General features: G+C 38.6%; 3 protein-coding genes and 1 pseudogene across 5 annotated transcripts in view; 1 reads left to right on the forward strand and 3 right to left on the reverse strand.

Moving 5' to 3' along the window:
- The first annotated feature begins 6,324 nt into the window (after positions 1 to 6,324).
- LOC116737037 (trifunctional purine biosynthetic protein adenosine-3-like) lies at positions 6,325 to 7,236 on the forward strand. Its single transcript, XM_032589992.1, has 4 exons — positions 6,325 to 6,470; positions 6,535 to 6,676; positions 6,781 to 6,896; positions 6,969 to 7,236. The coding sequence occupies exons 2-4, from the start codon at positions 6,637 to 6,639 to the stop codon at positions 7,158 to 7,160; spliced, it is 348 nt and encodes a 115-aa protein (XP_032445883.1). The 5' UTR covers positions 6,325 to 6,470; positions 6,535 to 6,636; the 3' UTR covers positions 7,161 to 7,236.
- On the reverse strand, positions 6,990 to 11,065 carry LOC116737039 (methyltransferase N6AMT1-like; annotated as a pseudogene).
- An 875-nt stretch (positions 11,066 to 11,940) lies between these two features.
- Positions 11,941 to 17,082, reverse strand: eri1 (exoribonuclease 1). Its single transcript, XM_032589974.1, has 7 exons — positions 16,734 to 17,082; positions 14,789 to 14,964; positions 14,496 to 14,712; positions 13,353 to 13,436; positions 13,164 to 13,273; positions 12,962 to 13,076; positions 11,941 to 12,375 (listed from the first exon to the last, which is right to left on the reverse strand). The coding sequence occupies exons 1-7, from the start codon at positions 16,806 to 16,808 to the stop codon at positions 12,133 to 12,135; spliced, it is 1,020 nt and encodes a 339-aa protein (XP_032445865.1). The 5' UTR covers positions 16,809 to 17,082; the 3' UTR covers positions 11,941 to 12,132.
- Positions 17,083 to 18,289: 1,207 nt separating this feature from the next.
- Positions 18,290 to 22,132, reverse strand: part of tmcc3 (transmembrane and coiled-coil domain family 3) — a 47,095-nt gene continuing 43,252 nt past the window's right edge. For all 3 annotated transcript variants that reach the window (XM_032589958.1, XM_032589959.1, XM_032589960.1), the window contains exon 5: positions 18,290 to 20,087. In XM_032589958.1, the coding sequence (XP_032445849.1) occupies positions 19,782 to 20,087 (306 nt within the window). In that variant the 3' untranslated portion in view covers positions 18,290 to 19,781. The remainder of the gene's footprint in view (positions 20,088 to 22,132) is intronic.

Consider the following 22,132-nt stretch of genomic DNA (forward strand, 5'->3'; position numbering starts at 1 on the left):
TTCACCAATGTAAGGATGAGTTCAACAAACTCCAGTGACTCATCATTCCTACTGACTACAAATTATTCCATTATACTGCACATCTGCGGGAGTCATTGTATCCTCACTGTAAAGTTCTAAATAAAATGGTGAGCCATCTTTTATTTGCAAGGTTGGGAGAGTCACTGTTCCAGCAGAAAGAAAGGCCTGTAACATCTGATGTCTCTCTGAAAGAGTCAAACACAGATGTTTGAAGTTCTTCAGTTGTCTGGCACATCTTTTGAAGTAACTATGTTTGCTCTCGAACCGCATGGTCCGGAGCCTGATGAGTGGACCGCATTTCAGAATCGGACCTGGATAGTGCTGTAAATAATGATGTTTAGGTCTCGCTGCGTTATCTGGAAACAATACCTTCCTGGTTTCCAAATATTCCTGGATGAGAACATTCAAATATGCAACCTGAGGATTGGAAATTTGCTGAGCACAAATCAGGTCAACAATATCCTTAAGCTGCAATGTTAACTGCCGTATATCATCTTGTGAATCCTGCGCCTTATCACCAATTAACAGAGGCAACAGTCTCAAGAAATTCCAGTTTTGTACTGCTTGTCCACTGAGTTTCAGTGCTTTTGGAGTGACAGCACAAGGTTTGGAACAAGCATCTGTTGCTTTGTATTTGAATTGTGTGATGAGCCTGTTGTCTGATGAAAATTGTGTATGTCAGCCGTTTATTTTTGACAATCGTGTATTTGAGATAAAGGGCGACATCATATGAGAGGACACCCTCGAAGATGTCACGGCCAAGACAAGGGGGATGCCTGGTGAACAAACATTAAAGTTCTCTAAAGTATTAAACACTGACCTGAACTTAATCCCCTGTATTTCTGTCACATCCTCTCTTTCCAGCTGTTTAGTGGCAGATCGATACGTTTCTGGAGTCCGCTCTGGTCCGATGATAGCTGGATTTTCACTCTGAAATTCAGACCGAGTAATCAGACAATATCTGCAGAAGTACTGAGATGTACTGACATTTTCCGCAAAACCCCCGATGCGGCGAGAGCCCGGGTTGTCTCCGGCAATGCGATACAGTGCTCCTTTCGCGACTGATTCATCTGCCATAGTTATCCCATTCTCCTCTAGTATTTTCGAGTCAGTCAACAGTTCTGAAAAAACTCTGGAATGGCCAAATTCCTCGAAATCCTTCTCTCTACACAACAAGACCAACCGCATATGATCGGTATTTGATCGGACATGGGGTGGCATGTTGAGTAGAGAAAAGTAAACGGCAAAGATCTTGTGCTTTTTTTTTGCAGATCCCAATGGGTTCACAACTTCAAATGCATCTTGATAGAGAACCAGCTTGAGAGATTTTTGGTTTTCTTGAAAAAATACGTTGGACCTAAACACCTTACCGTCGTCGCGGTCGGAGAGAACTTCGGCTTTTGAAACGCCGTGAGCCGTCGTTAGGCCCTGCCGATATTTGGAATCTAACATACCTTTTTACGTATTTAGCACAGGAATGTAGTATGCAAATCTATCTTTTCTGTCCTCGTCTTTGCCCAACAACACTTTTTTGGGTTCCCCATATTTGAACATGTCTTTAAAACACCGGGCTCCAGAATAAGCCGTTCTTGATGGAAGTTGATGGAAGAAGATCTTGTCCCTGTAGTTTTATGTAAAACATACAGACATTACTAAGATACGAGTCACTGAAATTTGGTCCATCTATGACTGTGTCTTCTGCATCTGGCACACTGGAATCTTTTGTAGTAGCACTTGCAGCACTCTGAGTATCTTCATTACTTGTTTCACAAATCACATTTTCCAAATAATTTTTATGTTTCCTGGAGATGTGAGAGGTAAAGGAAGATTTTACACGAAACACAGAGGTGCACCCTTTCACGGGGCAAGTTACTTGGCGCCCCTCTACTATATGCTCCTTCAAGTGAACAACCAAAGCTTTTATCCCTTCACACTGCCATTTACAATGTGGAACTGTGCATTTTAATTTCGTTAAACTTGTGTCCAGAGCAACTCTTGGCATGCTATTATGATGACGATAGAAGGGTGCTTTTAAAGCTGCATAACCAGTACACACCTGCTTGCGACCGGCTGCAACACACTTGAACATACGCCTCGGTTCGTTGCGATGCAGTTTGCAATGGAGAACAAAGGCTTTAACAGATTTAACTGTTTCTGCACACAGGTTGCATGAATACATCTTAAATATATTACTTCGATGGATAGCTTACAGCGATGGCGATACAAAACAGATGTAAGCAATAGCTTTGTGGAGAGGCTAACTTTCCACAACTTCTTTTTCTCCTCGTTTCCCCTGAAATTTCTTTTCAACCAACCGAATGCAACTCAAACCATGGGCGTAGGTTTGGGTATGGACGGTCGTGACATGTCACGACCAATATTCAAGGGATATAAAATAGTCCCGACCAATTTTTGCCATATTAATAATAATAAAAAAACATATGTATTTTTTAACAAAAACAAAATAAATAAACGAAAATCTACATTGATTAGTTTAATATTTCAATATACTACGCAGTGGTAGCATTCATTTTAAAATTCGCTGTTCTGAACTATGACGACCCTTGCCGCTATTGGCTCACAGAACGTGGCTCTTCGTTCTTTGATTAGCTGCAACAGGCGGCGGCCAGCTGGCCACACGCGGAACGGAAGCTTGGTCCATGGTGCTGAAAGTGAACGCGTCTCCTTCTGAGTTTGACATTTATTATGAGTCTCCGAGACCATGTCGCCACCAAAAAAGAAAAGGACGACAGACATTAGAAGTTATTTCGCTACCTCGGCTGTAAGTACAGTGAGTGGACCCATAAGTTAGATATCTATCACGCAACGCATTTGTTGTAAAGTCCGGTGTTTAGGTCAGCACTGAATGTGAGGTAGAATAGGTCTGTTAATTATGTAATATTTTTTCACATAGGGAGGGGGTTATTAAGCCAATGTGGTGCCCCCCCCCCCCCTGGTCAAAAATGGTCGGTGCGGGGGTGGGGGGTTGTTCAGTAAGTTGTAAGGTCCCACCAAAACTTAGACCAAACCTACGCCCTTGACTCAAACTATTTGTTTTCTGAAATTTTCCGCAATATTTCCTTACCTGAGAAAGAGAGCCGATCAGACGGAGTAGGTTGGATGATGAAGTCTCTGCACAATCTGAGCGGAATAGCTGGACAAAAACGCGAACCACCGAGTGCGACGGGTCCTCAAATGCAGCGCGCTGATCGGTCCGTTCAAATCCACCGCTTCCAAACTTCCGCCAGAACTCCACTTCGCCTGTCCGCGCGGACCAGGTGCAGGTTCCCCTGTTGGGCCATTAATTAAGACTGACTACAGGCTGCCTGCCAGGTCTACAGACAGGAAACTTGACTTACATGACTTTTGTTAAACCGAATAAATTATATTACAATATAGACTACAAATATCTCTAAAACATTTTCTGTGACTGAGTACAGATTATTTTCATTTATTTGTTAATGAAAAAAATCCAATATTGGCAACAAGATCATTTACAGTACAGAACATTTCGTGGAAAGATATTTAATTTCCATAATTCAAAAAGTCAAACTTTAATAGATTCCAGATTCAGGACCCACAACTTAAGACGATTGCAAGTATTTCTTTATTTTTACATAATTTGGGCTGTCCGGAGAATTAAATGCAAAGGTTACAGCACTACTACAATTTTTGTTTTCATTTCCACAATAGTGTGCATATTGACAGTTTTGACCTGTATACTTTAGATTAATTATACATGTAAAAATTACGATATACACTGCTAGAAAAATTATAGTATATTTTTGTAATTGCCACAGCAGTATGCATATTGAACAGTTTTGAACTGTATACTTTATAATTATTGAATGCAAAAACTACGGTATACATTGCTAGAAAAATTACGGTATGTTTCTGTAATTGTCACAACAGTATGCATTTTTAACAGCTACTAACTGTATTATTTAAGAAAGATGACTGCAAAAACTACAGTATGTACTACTAGAAAAATTACAGCATATTACTGTTAAAAGTATTACAAGATTTTTTTTAACAGCAGGGCAATGTAAATTTTCTGAAAAAAAAAACGCAGTAAAAATTACATGTTTTCCTAATTATCTTATTTACGGTAATTACTTGTTAAAGAAACAGTCTAAAACTGATTTCCAATTTACGGTTTTAAATTTTCATGGTTTACTTTATTTAACTGTAACATTTACGGATATTTTTTACAGTGTAGGAAGAAAGCAATGTTCATAGTATGGTTTTATTTTCGTCTGAAACAACACTTAACTCAAAGCGGAAAAAAAGAGCCGCATTTGCGCATGCGGTTGTGAAGTCAGCGCGGCAGGTGCAAAGAGCCCACTGTAATAAACAAAGATGATTTTCTTTTTGTTCCTCTACCGCCCTCTTGTGGTCGCAGCTGATAATGATCCATCTAGCAAGCAAATGCTAAGATGACGTTCGGCGTCCAAACAACAATGAGAAGAATCATGGATGAAAAAGCCAAATTTCAGCACAAATTTTAAACATTATTCAATACACAACTTATTGTTTCTATATTCTGTTTCACATCTTTCAGAAAGTAACCGATAATAATAACTAAATGTCTATAATACTTGTGGTTTTCTTTACATAAGTTCTAAAGAAATCAAATCATAAAAACGCTGATGACCGCAGACCGCTTCTGTACTCAGAAGCTGAGTTGATGCTTCTGAGTACGATTCGCATATTTAAAAGCGAATCGTGTCCAATTTCCAGCACCGGGCTCACTTATAGAAGTGAGGATTTTTCTGTTCTAATTTGAAAATGAAATGAGAAAAGAACTGGGAACAAAAACAAGATAAAAAAAAAATACACAGAAGGTGCAACAAACCTTCAGCAGCCTCATCTTGTTTATGTCAGCTAATGACGTCATCGTTTACAATAACAAATAGCCCATAAAAGCATCACTTGGACTGTTATTTATTATTTAGCATTTGGTGAAATATGCATTTTCATATCAGTCAGGTAATTATAAACCCTGTATTGTTAACTATTACATCATAAATATACCATATATGATGCAGTTTTGTCCTATTCCTCTCTTTAATGACACACTTCCACCCCTCCTAGATGAATTAGATGGATCGGTTCATTTCTACAGCAGGTAGAGATAAGAGAGAACCAGCAGGACACTGACCGGCCAATCGGATGTTCTCCTGACTGAGAAAGTGGGATAATATCTCATCTCTGCGGTAAGTTGGGTTTTTAAAGCTCTTCGTAGCCTCTTAAAACATCCTGATGAAAAATGAATCAAACCTACTTTAGACAACTGAGAATCAACAACCAGACAGTCAAGACATAATATGTTAGATATCACTGTTTTAATTTTTTTTAAATTTAGGTGGGTTTCCTTTTTTTTAAAAGAAAAAAAAGGAAAACTAGAAAGAAAATGTATTTATAATAAAGCAGATGTTGAGTTTCTCTAATAAATGAAACCTGGACTCTGAAAACACTGATATAAAAGTCTTATAAAAACACAAGACATTTATTACGTTTTATTGTTACAGGAGCAATGAAGAAATATTTTAGTACACAATTATATGGTTTCATTTCAACGGTTAAGTTTTAACGTTTTAAAACTTTCCTCTGACAACTCCTGATAGTTTTTTGTGTTTTCTAAACTCCAAGTGTTTAGAAACACTAACATGTTGTACATATGTGTAACTACTGTATGTAGTTGTAAATAATTGTCTCAGAGCTGAATCCTCTTTGGTTCTGATTGGTCCATTCAGAGAGAAACCAGCCGCTGAGCTGCAGTAGCGTCAAGGTCCAGTTCTCCCAGTGCAGTAGTTCAATCAGCCACTAGAGGGCGCCGGACGTCTCCAGCTCCTCGTGGTTCTTCTTCAGCTGATTTTCTGCAGGTTTTCTGCTTTCTTGGGTTGATAAACAAGAAGTCTGAGGATGGCAGCTTCACCTTCATCGTCCTCCTCTTCCTCAGCTGCAGCATCAGTGATCCTAGAGGTCCAGTTCATCTCCTGCTGCTGCTTCCAGTTCTTCTGGGTTTCTGCTGCTCAGCTTCTGATCTGCTTCACTGACAGCTTCAGCTTTTCTGTCTGGACCAACAGATGATTGATTTGCTGCTGGAAACGGTGATGGTGCAGCAGATCCTGCAGGGGGCGCTCTGGGGCCTCAGTGTTCAGGTCGGTTACAGTCACATCTCCCAGACTCCTGAATCTATTGGTTCCTTCCTGAAACGATTTCCTGCAATAAAATGTTGGCTGGCAATGACCTGAACACTGAGCAAAACCTGAAAAAGTTCAAATCTGACCTACAGTTTTACAGCTCAACTCATACAAAAGGAAAACATGACAATAAAGGTGTTTGTTGTCACCTGAAAGGGGGAGGAGCCTAAGGTGTTGGTGGTTTCAAACAGCCCTGGAGCTCAGGGTCTGAAGAGAGCAGCGCTGGCCGGCATCCAGACCAGGGTAGGTTGGGATTCATCCTAATTAATGTGAAGTTTTACTCATCTCTGTTTTTGTCTTCCAACAGGTTGTGGATCACAAGCTGTATGGCAGCAGAGCTGAGTTTGATGCCACCATTGACCTTCTCCTTAAAGAGTTTGGAGTGGAACTGGTCTGCCTTGCTGGTTTCATGAGGATCCTGACTGGGATCTTTGTGAAAAAATGGCATGGTAAAAGTCTGTTTATGTGTAAAGTTTTATTGTGTTTAAAAATAAAATGTATTTTTGTGCTGGTTTTTTCTTTTGTACCCAAGTAACTGTAACTTTAACTTTAGGGAGGCTCCTCAACATTCATCCCTCCCTGCTGCCTTCATTCAAAGGGGTCAATGCCCAGCAACAGGCTCTCCAGGCCAGAGTGCTGATAACTGGGTGCACCGTCCACTTTGTAGCTGTAAGTGTTGCGCTAACACATATAAAGCTCATCAAATAAATCCACACGATAAAAGTTCTTCTGTTCTTCTAGGAAGAGGTTGATGCAGGCGCCGTCGTGGTCCAGGAAGCCGTTCCGGTGTTGGTTGGAGACACAGAGGAAAGTCTGTCGGCCAGAATCAGGGAGGCCGAGCACAAAGCGTTCCCTAAAGCTCTGGAGCTGGTGGCCAGTGGAGCGGTGCAACTGGGACCAGATGGAAACATAGTCTGGAAGCAAGGGCGTTGAAATGTCTCTACTAATGCACGTCTGACTAATGATCAGAAACCATAGTTTACAATAAAGTACATCACTGTCAATTGTACTCCTTACATTGAGGACTCTTACCTGTCACCTCTGCTGGTTTCTATGGAAACGCAGGACCGACAACCTCTCATTCCCAGCTCTGGTTGACAGGCGGGTCTCTCCTTCCAGCCCAAACTGGCTAATTAACCCGATAATCTCCTCTGTGGGGAAACAAAGCCTTTAGTTTCTCATTAGGATTACTTTTTGCATCATAAGCTATTCTACTGACCTGGCTTGTTCTCGGCGATGGTGACGAGGTAAAACAGGCCTTTACTGAGAGCAGCTGAGGAACCAGAGGGAGGAACCTGTCGGTGACCCGTCTGCCTCGCTCTCCTCCGGCCCAGGCCGCCTCTACACCTCTGCTGCCCACCTGAACGGTTCAACAGGTCATTAGATACTCATCTAAGAATTTATCTATCTAGCTACATACATACATACCTCTTCTGATGGAGTGACCACATATGGAGGATTGAAGAGGACGACGTCCACCTTCCCACTAAGCCTTGGCAAAAGATTCTGCACCTGCAAAACAGAGATCATTTTACTATTTCAAACATTACTAATTGCTTCCTTGGACTTACAATGACACTGTGTAACTCTTTCCTTCATAATGCTTTGCTAAAGTCACACTTTCATTAAAAAACATATGCATAAACTTCTGGAACTTTTCTCCGTGATCTGTACCAGGTCTGTGATGACGGGCTGCAGGGCGACCCGGTTACAGCAGGCGGTTCTGGCTGTGCACTGAGCTGCAGCTGGATTCACGTCGGTGCAGCTGCAAGTCACAAATAACATTACAAGAGAGCTGGTTTGACTTTACTGTCATCATGCAGCACTGCTTACTTTTTTAGTGAGTTTCTACATTGCACATCTTCAGTTTTTGTAATGACGTTCTTTTCTGAAGCAAACCATCATACTATGTCATTCTTTATCTGCATTAAGAACATGGCACTGTCTCTTCAACAATTCCTATCAAAGTAGGCTTCATTTCACAAAATAATCTCCATGTTCTTAAAGAGCAGATTATGCTCTAACATACTTTAGTGTTACAAGATTAATACGTAGCTCTTCCTGAAACCTTTTCTGGTTATTCTTACTCTATTTGAGGAATTTCTTTTTATTTACTACATGTATTGATAACAGAGTGAAGTGAGGTGAAGGAAGCAGTAACTTTAACTCCATCTCTTTTACTCATTTGGAGTCTAGAGGCTAACAGAAAGAGCTGAGACCACATTTGACTTTGAAACATACTTTAAGGTAGATCAATGACAAAATAATATATTTACACCATGGCCTAAACAACTCTACATACAGAATCCTGATGACTCTCAAGAGGGAGGAGTTTGTCTGCTATCCCCAGGCTTTGTGTTAATTGTTGCCTGCCACCATAGAGCTACTACTGAGAGTGAGAGGGAAGCTGTGAGGTCACATGAAACATCTCTGGACCAAGTCTATTGAGGCTTAATGTGTGGTAAATTCACTACATATTTATGTATGTAAAAGACACACTCTACTGTGATGAAACTACACTTTTATATAATAGATAAAAACACACATACATAGACTGCTCTAATCCTAAATACACAGACAATCAGCTGTGTCATTCATATTGAAAGTGCTGCGCTGTGGCTACATATATTAACATTAACTACCTACATTCATATTATTATAATCTTCAGTATTTGCCAATAAACACCACTCGTTATTTTATTTGTTTTTTTGGTCTTCATTAATTCTTATTACAGATACTTCTGGATTACATGGATTACAGTTGGGAATGCTGATATTGCTTTTTACAAAACACAATGTTTGCTTTGTCCCCATAAAAGTACATTTTTCACTAAATACTAACATTCAAGATCTGAATCGACCCCCGTGGATGTTTCGTGGTTCACCTCGTGTGTTTTTACATGATTTTCTCGTCAACACTTTACTTTTCCACACGCGTTAAAAGCTTCCCACATTGCTTTCAAATCTTATTTAAATTACCAGACGATTCTTTGCGCCGATTTCGACAATAACATGTAAACAGTCGTGCGTTTTTTCTACTATCGTGTCTGCGTGTCATAAAGTGTCAGAGTGACTCGCAGGTAGAGAGCCGAAGGTCCGACCACCGACGCCAGAAAAGCAGAAACCGCTCCGGAGCCGCTGCCCACCTCCACGCACACGCAGGGGCTGCAAAGAGCGTGAACGGCCCACAGTTACACAATGATCACGGAAACAAACATCATCCACAGGGGGAAACGTGCAGCCGTGCCTCATCTGCTGCAGCGTCTCTGCATCTTTCTCCAGCGCGTCCATCTGCAGGAACGAGTCCTCCGCGGGCTCGTACACGTCCTGGAAGCTTCCGCGTCCGGCGTGGGAGTAAACCGGCGTGGGGTAACTGCTGCTGCTGCTGCTCATGTTAGCCACATCATGTAAAGAAAACCCTGAATAACCCAACACTAGTTCTTCTCTCTAAACGCTTTCGGCTGTGATCTGCCAAACAAAAACCATGTGTTGGTGTGGAGCGTTTCGTTTGTGTCCAGCGCCACCTGCCGCCCAGGAGGAAACATTACAAGAGCTGCCGCATTTCCAAAACTGCTACGGTGATGCTTAAACCTGCCAGTCTTCATGTCCATTATAAGAATCGTAAACCACCGTTTAAGAAACTGGATTAAAGTGGAAGATTCGCCGTTCTGCATACTTTGATTCTTCTGAAAAACAGAGAAATACAACGATTCTTTTTTCCCCCCATCAAATACATTCAGATAATTAAACATTTTTGGTGCTCTACATTCCTTCAAATTCATATCATTTGTTAAATTCTGATATACTTTCATCTTTTAGAAGATAAATTATTTGCATTTCCTTCAAACACTTGCAGGAGTTCTCTTGAGTAAGCAACTGACTGAAGAAATCACTTTTACTACTTTCATTCAAAGGATTGTGAATATTGCACATAATTTTCTGCCTTTTATGTAACATCTTTACTTGATGACATCCTAAAGTTCTACCATCATCCAGGTCTAGTTTCTCGGGTTGTTGAGCCGTTTCGTGTCCCTGGATCTGACACGGTGGCTCTAAAACAAGAGACTCTAAACCTCCTTTCTTCTAAAAATGCAGCATTTTAGCTTTCTGTCAAAACACTACACATATTTTTTTAGAAAGCTTTACTTTAATACATAAATCTATTGTACATGATCAGCTTTAGCTCTTCATAACAGTCAATATGGCTACCTCTCTCTGGATAGGCGCCAATTACATAAAGTGACCGAGCGAATGCATGAAAATGTTTACATTCTTTCATCTGAATATTTGCTCTGCTAAACATTCTAACAAAAAATCACAACGTATGAGTTTTTTTTAACATACATAATGCATGGTTACGGTCATAACTCCAACATAACACGCATTCCAAACCAGATCAGAACAAAAAGACTCCTTTTTTATGGAAGTAAACATTGAAAACTACTTCCTCTTTTCTTTATAAATAAGTTGTATGCCAATCTTTACCATTTGTGGAACCAACAAATACATCACATAATGTTGATTAAGAACATTATGTGTTTTTAATCAATTATTGGTGTGATGTTTGTACACCAATAATACATTCATCTCCTCCTGTGGTTGGTTGCTGTAAATCATGACATACAAGAATCCTGCGATACGTAACAAACCGGCACCTCGGTGTCTCCTAGATAAAAGCGGGGGAATCTCCGGCCATCTCCGACAGAGGATCCCACACATCGTCTTTACCGCAAACTTGTTTTTGTTTGTCGTTCTTCCAGGAGTTTGGAAGAAATGTCCTTTCTGTGGTTTTGTCGCAACATTTTACATATTTCTCTTTAGTGGTGATTACATTAAAATGACCGCATTGAGAGAAATATAGATACATAGTCTTTTGTTACGTTAGAGAAACATATACTTCCATTTGTTTAGTTGTTTTTTTGGTGTGATTACTGACGTTTCTATTTCACTACAACGCAACTTTAGTTTTTTTTTTTTTTACCATTGCTGTGTTTCTATTAGGAAGATTTCTTTTGATTTCATTCTTTTTAGGAACATCAGCCAGGTGTTTGGCCTTCAAATGTTCCAATTTAGCAGATTTATCTCATCACTTGAGTCCAGAGTTTCTCTCAAAGGTCCTATTTCTCTTCAAATTAATTCACCAAACCATCTGAAAAACACTGAACTTCACATTTTCTAAACTGTACTTTATGAGAATACATAAAAAAATTTACAAACTTTACATTGACGGCCAACAGTTATCTTTCTTCCTTGCTAATAATCAAAGGAGCATTTGGAGTGTAAAGATACAAAAAGACATAAAATCTGAACATGAGCAAACCGTTTCAAATTGAAACAGAGACAAATAAACACTGAAATGCAACAGAAAACATTGGCATATTTATACTGGCCATTTCATAATCCTACTCTAAATCAATTTTGCTTTTACTTTAAAGAGATTTATTTACAATAAACTCGGCTCTAAAGTGAAGAGAAGGTGTCACAAAAAGAGTCGAAAAGTCGAAATAATGAAAATAAAGTCGTATTTTGAGAATAGTCATAATACTTCAAGAATAAATTCATAATACAAGAATAGTCATGTTTCAAAGATAAAGTCAAAGAAATACGAGAATAATCATATTTTGAGGATAAAGTTATATTATCAGAAAAGTCAAAATAATAAGAGAAATAAGTTATGTTTTGAAAATGAAGTCATAATAATTCAACAAAAAAGTCTTGTAAATTTTTTTTATTATTATTTTCAATATGTCGCCCTAAATCGCTGGACTCCTCGAAGCAAAGTCTGCACAAACTGAAATATTAAACTCTCCTTACAGCTTTAAGCTTAAATTAAAGTGCTTTTCTCTTTCTGTAAGTGATGCGGGTGAAGACAGATTTTAAGGCTGGTTCATTAAAGTTCCTGGCTCTACTCTCTGTTGCCGGGGTTACGGGGCGGCGGCGCTCCCTCCACCGGCGCCGAGCTGGGAACCGAGAGCAGCTGGCCGCCGTGCATGCGCTCGTTGACGCGCAGCTGGCAGCCGTCCTGCAGCATGCGCACGGCTATCCGGGCAATGTTGTGGGAGTCGTCCAGGCCGCAGTGAGGCCGGCCTTCGTATTTCATGCCGAGCTTCTCCAACATGGTGCTCAGCTTCGTCTGCGTGCGTGGGACCTGGAGGAAACGAGGGGTGCGAGTTTAAAAGCCGTGGCAAACATCAGAAAATGTTGAAAGAAGAAATTCAATCGAGCAAAAGTCATCTCTAAGTGATTAAGCTTAGATTTAGCTGAGTGAGATTGCTTAAAAACAAGATCACAAATTTCTTGTTTTTGCTTGTTTCTTTTCTAATTAAGAAATGACCAAAAAAAACTTCTTTTGTATTTAAATCCCGAGTTGTACAATGAAACATCAGGGCCAGGCTACAAAAATGTGTTTAATTACTAGAATATAGTCATAATAATAGCCAAATGGATAATTTTTCCAGAAAATTAAGTTTTACGTATCTACAAAAGTTCCAAAGTTTGCTCAACATTCATTTTAAAATTTTTATTTCATGTTGGATTTCTCAAAATTATGCCTTTATTCTGTTGATATTATGACATCATTCTTGTATTATTTTGACTCCATTATTGTAAGACTGTATTCTTGTAATAAAAAGAAAATTGTAGCCTGGTCCTCATATTTACATGTTCCAAAAATTAAATCTTCAAAATACCAAAATTTGATTAATTAAAAAAATCTATTTATCGTCCAGCCCTACCTTGTAGAAGTTGCAGTAAGACTTTCTTATATTTATCCATTTCTTTGCAAACTGAGGATATCGGATCCGGCTGATCCGACACTGGATGTTGAGGAACTTGCTCATGTCCCACGCCCTGCGGAAGGAAACGGAAACATCAGAGCAACCAGAGAGAGGAACGCCAAATACTGCATCAGCAAATTGGGTCGTAAAGTAAACCCACCCGTCGGTCAGCATGGCGTATTTGTATTTCGTCCCGAGTTCCCTCTCCTGCAGCCATTCCACTACTCGGTGAAGGACGTCTGGAAACGGATCCGCTCCGTCCACCGTCTCCTAGAGCCCAAAACACCAAGAGGTGCGGTATGACTTCAACTTTTAGACGTTTAGGAGACGTTAAAGAAGCAACTCAGACCTGTGTGATTCCTGTTAGCTTCACGCAGAAGTCGGAAAGCTGCGGGTTCACCTCTGGTTTCACGTACGCCTGAAAAGTGTCCACCTGCACAGAAATCACATTTAATGGAAGAAAATCTTCCACTAATTACTTACAGACAGACCGGGGTGGGTAGAGTACACAAAGACTGTACTCAAGTGGGAGTAGCAATACTTCATGATAAAAATTATTCAAGTGAAAGTAAAAAGTATAACGCAGAAAAAATACTCCGAAAAAAGTTACTTAATTAGATACTAATCAACTCTGAAGGTAGGTCTAGTTATCGATTGAAAGTTGGTTGATCTTATCGATTAACTAATAATTGATGAACGGCCATTCTCTTGAATCATATATTCCCATAATATGAAGAGCTAAAGTTGTCACAATGTAGTAAATATAAAAAAACATTAAATTTTATTTTAAGCATTTTATTTCAGCTGTATGAAATAGTGACTGAACAGAAAATTGTAGTTTATGCACGTTTTTATACATATTTATAAAATATGAAAACAGCAACATCTTAGGTTGCAGAATAGAAAAATAGATTAAAAGAATAAAATATGTGAAACACTTAATGAACAGAGATGCCTGTTGCTCTTTAGGAATATTAAAACTCTTAAAGGAATATTAAAACATGGTTGTTAGCATCATTTTTAAAAATCATGTTACAACTTCTTAGCGTCATCTTCGTTTTTCTGACACATTAGCTTCACCTTCGTTAGTTATTGTTGAACAAGAAATTGACGCTGCTTCGTCATGTGGCTCGGCTGAATGAGCTCTATTAAGGTGATAAATTAAGAAACTTGTCGACAGTTTACATTTCTGAACAACTGAAGAAACTTGTCGAGTGTTCATATTTCAAAGCAGAACCGCATAAAACGTATTTTTCATCCCATATCGGACTCTGTTTGGACCGTTTCTCTTCTGATAAAACGCCGCCATCTTAGTTTCTGTATCAACATCTATCTGAAGAATGACCACCTGCGCCCTCTGCTGGATGGCGGGCAAACTACAACATTAAAAAAGTCTTAACTGACGCCATTAATTAATTGATTAGAACAAATTTTAATCTAATAAACAATTCATCAACAATTAACTGTAAATCTACTAACTGTTTGGACTTACGATCTGTAAGGTGTGCGTGTTGATGAGGACCATGGGGAACTCGATGATCTCATGCAGGAAGTCTGAGGGATTATCCTCCTCGCACGTGGCCTCAAAGTCCACCACGCAGATGTAGTCGTAGTAGGTATCGGTGGGCCCTCCCTCCGCGGCTGACTGCAGCAGCTTCTGCTTCTTGTAGTGGTTCTTCAACCTCTTCTTCATCACGTCCTTTACGCCTCTTCACGCACAAACAGATGGTAGATTTTAGGAGCGGACACCGAGGTTTCTACAGCTGAAAAAGTGAAAACACTCACCTGGTGTCGAGCTTCAGCTCCGCCAGTTTGACCCGCAGCTCGTCTTTGGACATGCGGTTGATGTGGCCGTTAGCCAGAGCGATCTCTTTGTAAACCGGGTGACTGAAGTCTCTGTTGGACTGAGACGTCTCTGGAGCTGTTTCGTCATCGGGACATATTCTGCTGCGGGGTTTCGTCTGGAGAAGAAAATGTAACTCAGCTTGACTTCCGGTCACAGGTTACTATGACGTCCTGTAAATTCACAACACTTGAATACTGCCTAATAATCAAGTTTATCGATTAATTTAATTTTTGGAAATGTTTGTTTTTTTCCCCCACTGGTGCATTTTTTGGGTTTCAATAGTTCAGACGATAAGCCGCCATCTTGTTTTACAGTTTCTATTTACTTGGATGTTGAATTCAGATCAAGTCTACGTTCAAATATCAGGGCCAGGCTACAACGTTTTTGTATTAATTTTTTTTTTTTACATGAGAATAAAGTCATAATATTACAAGAATAAAGTCTCAGTAGTACAAAAATAAAGTTGTATGACAAAATCAAAATAATGAGGACCAAGTCTTAATATTACAAAAATAGGTCATAATATTAAAATAAAGTAGCAATTTTATGAGAACTACAAGAAAAATAGAAGAAATAAATGAGGAATATTAAATCTTGTTATACTTTGGTATAAGTTTTACAGATAATACTAAAAAATCTTTTAACATATCAGCACCAAACTATTATCAGAATTTGAAACTATGGTCCAAACAACTGTCTTCTATCTTTATAACTAACAAAACTTTTTTTCTCCTAATTTTCAGACTTTTTTTCTTTGCGTCTTTATTCTGCTAATATTATCACTATTTTCTTGTAATTACACAAATTCTCGTGGACTGTCCCTAATACTTTGTTGTGCAACTCACAGAAATGATGGCTGAATAAAAGCCACTTTTTGAAAATACTATCTGTTCTTTGTACTTTAAATTTTAGAAACAAAAGCGAGAAAAAATAATAGAAATTGATCTAATGTTTTCTGGTAAAACATTGGCGATTTCACTGGGAAACCAGGGCTTTATAGAAGAGAGCAACTTTAGGAAAGCAACAGGCTGATCATTTGTATAGTGAGTAATTTAAGCAAACGGAGCCTCAGCCAAGTATTGAGGGGGTACACTGGGGCCAACCTTTCTGCATTAAGACTACATTTTTATTGGTCTTTTATCATATTTTATCTATCTGAGAATCTACATTTTGTGTTTTAAAGATATTTAGTAGTCAAGATGAACAAAAATAACTGGACTACATCACTAAGTGTGTAATGAATTGCTATAGAATATATGGGTGTTACTTTTTATATTGAATCATTGACGTAAAATTACATTTTTGATCATATTTTAATTTCCTGAGATACAGTTTCAAGGTTCCTCCTCCTCGTTAGTGATTAAATAAACATACTTTTCTAAAATGTACACAATTTATTCGTTTGCAGCAAACAGATTAATGAAGATGGCAGAATGATAGCTCATCCATATTTTAAAAAGACATTAAAAACACTTAAATTAAATTCCAGACTTTTCCAGACTGTGTATGGAACCTTATACAAGTAAACTTATAAATAGTTGGGTTGGATCATTTTTAGGATTCATGTTTAAAATCAGTCCAGTTTAGCAGTAGATCACATTGTTCTTATAATGTTCAATACACATCCAAATGATGTACGTTTAAAAAAGTACACTAACATGAAATATGCTAAATTATTTAGGATTTTTTTACACCACATTCAAATGAAATTTAGTCTAAGAGAAACATGTTTCTTTAACTTGTAAACGTCGGATTTTCTTCACAATTCAACGCATAAAATAATAATGACAGATTTAAGACTGAATTAAGAATAAAAGCATGTTATACTGTCGTTAAAATAAACATTTTATTTATCGGAAACATGTTAATTCATGCCAGACTTACCTTTTCATCTTCCTTTTCCTCTGACATTTTCACATTTACGTCTGTTCTTTGAATGTTCTCCTTGTGTTCATCCATTTAATGGTCAAAAAAGATAGCAACTGTTAAAACAAGCAATTTTCATGTAAACAAAAACTCGATTTACAGCCAAAAATGGCTGCACCAGGCGATATTAACTCTTCCTTAAAGCTAAAAGAAACGTGCAAATGTCATTACAGAGCAGCTAGACTGTATATATTTACAGAAAATACGAGTAATAAAACATCCTGAATAAACAACGTCTCTCCTAAAGCACCGCTACTGCGTTAAACTTTATTTTCTACGGCTGGACAGATCAGGAACTGTTTCCGGTTTGCGCCAAAAACGTCCTCCTTGCTGCTCCTCACCGCCACCTAGCGACGAGGAAGACCAGTTACATTTGAAAATACTGAAATGCTCTACGATCAAGGTCACGTTCAAAATAAATTTAATTAAAATAGTTTTCAGGTAGTTTTAGGTTACATAAACATTTAAACATAAAAATACTTAGGCAATATATTTTTCAGTATTTTATATTGTATTTTTGCAATTGAAATTTAATTCAATAATACTTTATTTATCCCAAAGGCACATTAAATTCTCATGTAACTTTAAAAAATGTGTGGATGTTGATGCTGTGCGTGGGAAGGCTCTCTGATAGCAGCCAATGTCGCATCAAATCTGAAGAGACCGCTGATTAAAGTTATGTACTAAATCCTGAAGCAATAATTGCCCCAAAAAGCAAAGCCTTTACCCAAAGGATTATGACCAAAAGTCTACAAAAATAACAAATTAGAATTAAAGCAAAACAGCCACTCCAACAGGGTAACACAATGCAGGTCCTATAAGATTAAGCATCGTGGGTAACGATAACACAATATTTGCAAAACTGACTTCAAATCTGGATTAAAAATTCTTCTTCTCACATTTACAACCCTTAATTTATAGAGCAGTAAATAAAGTATCTAATAGGTGTGGGTTAAGATCGATTATAAGATCATTGACAATGCAGCGAAAGTTTTTTTTACTGAATTATTTCAATCAAATACAATAAAACACTTCGGACATATCAGCTGCTTTTAAGTTCAATGATTTTGAAATTGTAATGCTCATTAATGACCACTAGATGTCACTGTTGGCCAAACTTCAATTACTGAACTATTCATAGCCTAAAATGGTATTTTCTCAAGATTAGGTGGTTTAGCTCAGTTTTATTTTATTATTTGTATAAACCTGAAGAGTTTATACAAAATCAATGAAACTGAAGCTTTTGAGGGACAAACGTATTAATTAAGTAGAAAACTAAATGGACGGATGCACAAAATTATGTAAGGATAGATGAACAAAGCATTTAGATAACTGGATAAGGATTAAAATCCTGGAATACAAATATTTTTCCATATTTCCAGATCAAGTCCAGGCAGAATCGTAATGCAGAGCTGCTGTCAAACTAATTTTCTTCGTCTTTTTGATCATTTTCCCATGACAAAAGCAGAGCATCACGGGATTCACGAAATGGTGAGGAATAAACACAACCAACATGATAGAAAAACAAAGATTTATTTCCTTCTGTGAAAAAAATAAGAATAATCTTATGAAACCCACAACTACGACCTAAGCACAGAAAGAAGTGAGAGAGTGTTTCTTCTGCTGAAAGTAGTGTTTGAGCAAATTTTGAAAAACATTCAGACAGAATGTAAAGGATTATCCATGTTTGTTGTTTTTAAATGGCCATTAAACATAAAAAGAGTCAGAAGAGAATGAAGAAGCTGCATTGGAAAGGCTTCAGTCCCATTTCACCGTCTTCATCGACAAACAATTCGGGGAAAATCTGAGCTACAAGTTTCAGTTCCCAGTTTGTGGTGCTGCTTTCAGGTCCTGTGGTAAAAAAGAAATCCTATCACTTTTAAACCACTTAGAAACCAATTTGGACAGTAATATCTTACGGAAATAAATCAAGATCTAAAGGTCAACAGCAGCTTAAAAACATGAAAATGTTTTGTCTCAGCCAGAGCACTTGGATTCCCACTGGACTTGAACGCAGCACAGCATCAAAGGCTTCATGTCAGAGTTCATTTATTCAGGTCAGTCCATAAAAAGGCATTTTGATGAGTCGCATTTAAAGTTTGCAGGCGCTGCCTCTGTCCTCACAATACATGTTTGCACAAGTTAGCATTTTCTCCTGGAGTCCAGTTCTGCTCAGAAGTTTACATACACGTTTGTTTTGCTTTGTTTTGGTACAATTCAATTCTAAAAAGAACATGATGACCGTAAACGTGGGAGCAGAACCGCAGCTTTAAGGAGCCAGTGTCAAATGAAAACATTAAAACAATTAAAACAACTTATAAAAAAAAACACATTAAGTTAACAAGACGAGAGGCAGTTCAGAAGCTGTGCTGGGAATAGACCAGTTTGTTTTACTGGGAGTTTTTCTGTTTCTTTGCTGGTTCAAAGTGAAACTAAAAGTCAGCAGCTGAGAAAATCAGGCTGGAAAACTGCTGATCTGAACCTCGTAAATGTGCTTATAAAATCCTTGCAGGATGGTTTAACGGACACTTTCCAATCATAGTTGAAACATTTAAAGTGACATGTCTACGTATTTCTGTATAAATGATTTTATTAGGCATGCTTTAGTGTCTCTGGAAAGATTTTCCTCCTGGATTTGTGAAAGGAACTGTGGTTTATCAGTAAACCTGACTTGAAACCTGATTTCTGGTTTATTTTACACAGGAACAAAGACGGATATTTCTCAGATTGTTCCTTTATGAAATCCAGCAGAGACACACGAGACGAAGGATCTTAAGTTCAAATCTTAGAAATGACACAGTAGGAGGCGCTCTCCGCCATGCTGTGTTTGGTCAGAGGTGAGAGGTGCAGCTGCGACGCATGCCTCTACTGCCCGACTCGAGCCCGGCTCAGATTCCGATCCAAAACAACTTCGTCTCCTGATGCGTTCGGGTTTTTGTGGGCGAGGCTCTCGGTTCGGACGGGTGAAGGTGTTGGCTACATTTCCGGCGCCCTGGCCGGTCCGGGTCAGCGCGGGAGGATCATCCGGTCCAGAGTGAACTCCACCTGTTCCCAGTTCTTCCACAGCATCACCAGCAGGGACACGCCCACGCAGGTGAACGCCATGTGCAGCCGGCTGCGCAGCAGCGGCGCGGTGAACTTAGCCGCCGTGGAAACGCAGACCAGCAGGACGGTGGCGATGGCCAGCATGATGTTGATGAGGCGGCCCAGCAGCACCTTGGCGTCGGTGTTCTCCAGCTGCACCGTCTGCTGCTGCTGCTGCTGCTGCAGCTCCAGCTTAGAGACACGCGTCTGACACGACTCCAGGACCTCCTGCACGAGGCAAAGGTCAAAGGTCAGGTTAGAAATTCCCGCAGAACTGCAACCTGTGGCTTATATGATGTTTTTAAACACAGGTGTAAAAACAAATGCAGGTTTTAGCTGTTTTTCATGGAATAATTGCACTAAATTTCCACAACATTGTTAGTAAAAAGTACCAGCAACATTTATTTTATTTTTTTTACATTAAATCACAGATTTTAACACGCTGCAAAAACACGAAATCTTACAAAGTATTTTCGGTCTATTTTTTGTGTTTATTTATTTATTTCAAGTGTACAAACAAAAAAAGTTCTGGTTCCACTGGCAGAATATTTCACTTATGACATGGAAAATGTCTTATTATTAGTGAAATAATCTACCTGGGGAACTTGAAATTATTTACTTAAACCAAGCCCTAAAAACTGAACAGTTATTTGTAACTTAGTTTTGTTTTATTTCAAGTGTAGTAAGATATTTGAACTAAAAATACTTGGTAAGATTTAAGTTTTTTTTGCAACAGCCTGTAGAAGAAAATTTATTTGTTTTTTGCAAAAGTTTGTTTTAAAACCATTAAAAATTACATAAAATTGTCAGAACTTTAATAATAACATTTATTTTAGTTGATATTTTCTCAAAAAAAAACAAAACATAAGCTGGCTAGATGGGTCTTTTGTGTCAAAAAGATCTAAACATCCAAAAACTTTTATTTATGTTTAAAAAAAATCTAAGCAGAAGCTGCAAACAGTGAAAATAAAGCAGCCGAGTTTAATAAAGGCACGCTTCCTCCAGAACTCAATATCTGATTTATGCTTTGAACTGTAACAAGACTAAGAAAAATAGTCATCCATTAACTTCCAGTTTTACAGCAGGAATAATTGTTTTTGTTTACTTAAGCAGCTTCAGTCTCTCAGACTTTGTGGAAATTTTTCTGTGCCAGAAGGAATCAAAGTCTAAACATTGTGAGGACAAAAATCTGCAACTTTGAGCAGTAAAACCATAAACAGTGATTATTTTATAATGGTTTCTATTTTATAGCTTGTAAATACGCACTAAAGTGCTTTTAAATGTGTAACTGTGGGAGGTTTCAGTTCATTTCACAATGCAGACTTCCTGCTTCTCCATATTTGAATGACGACATTTGAAACAGGATTAAAATCCAAACATCCATCCATCCATTTTCTAACACCCGTGTCCCTAGTCGGGTCAGGAGGTGCTGGTGCCTCTCCAGCTACGTTCCGGGCGAGAGGCGGGGTCACCCTGGACAGGTCGCCAGTCCGTCGCAGTGAAATCCAAACAACAGATTTTTATATTCAAGTTTAAAGACATTTTCCTGTCCAGCTGCCAAACGTTTTATGAGTTATCTCTGATATAGAGATCCAGATTGTGACTTTTATTATTGTTTATTACCGAAGAAAATTAAGAAAAGTTTTATTGTTGGTAAAGAATGCTGTCGGGCGTGCCGTGGTGGCGTAGTGGTTAGCGCGACCCATATTTGGAGGCCTTCAGTCCTCGACGCGGCCGTCGCGGGTTCGACTCCCGGACCCGACGATATTTGCCGCATGTCTTCCCCCCTCTCCTTCCCCGTTTCCTGTCAGCCCACTGTCATATAAGGGACACTAGAGCCCACAAAAGACCCCCTGGAGGGGTAAAAAAAAAAAAAAAAGAAGAAAAAAAAAGAATGCTGTCAGTTTGTAGGGAAAGCTGTCGTACTGGTTTGTATTTCTGCTGGAAAAATGTTTGTTTTTTTATATAGTTTTGATTTAGAGTTGACATTTGATGGTGCAGAGTTTTTGCAGGTTTGACCAACTCAAATGTAAGATTTTAAAAGAATTTTTAAAACCATTATGAATGGAATTTAAGTTTTATATCTCCACAGAAATGTCTGAACTTCGTCCAAGCAGTTGGTGATAAATTTAGACTTCCCCATAACAGATGCAGAAAGCTAGCTGCTAGCTAATTAAGGTGTGTTAGCAGTGAGTTAGCGGTTGACTCAAACAGAAAAAACCCACAAGAAATTATCTACTACTTATTCTTATTCCTGTTAAACATGGGGAACC

The sequence above is a fragment of the Xiphophorus hellerii genome, chromosome 17 (assembly GCF_003331165.1).
Source record: "Xiphophorus hellerii strain 12219 chromosome 17, Xiphophorus_hellerii-4.1, whole genome shotgun sequence".
Classification (NCBI taxonomy): Eukaryota; Metazoa; Chordata; class Actinopteri; order Cyprinodontiformes; family Poeciliidae; genus Xiphophorus; species Xiphophorus hellerii.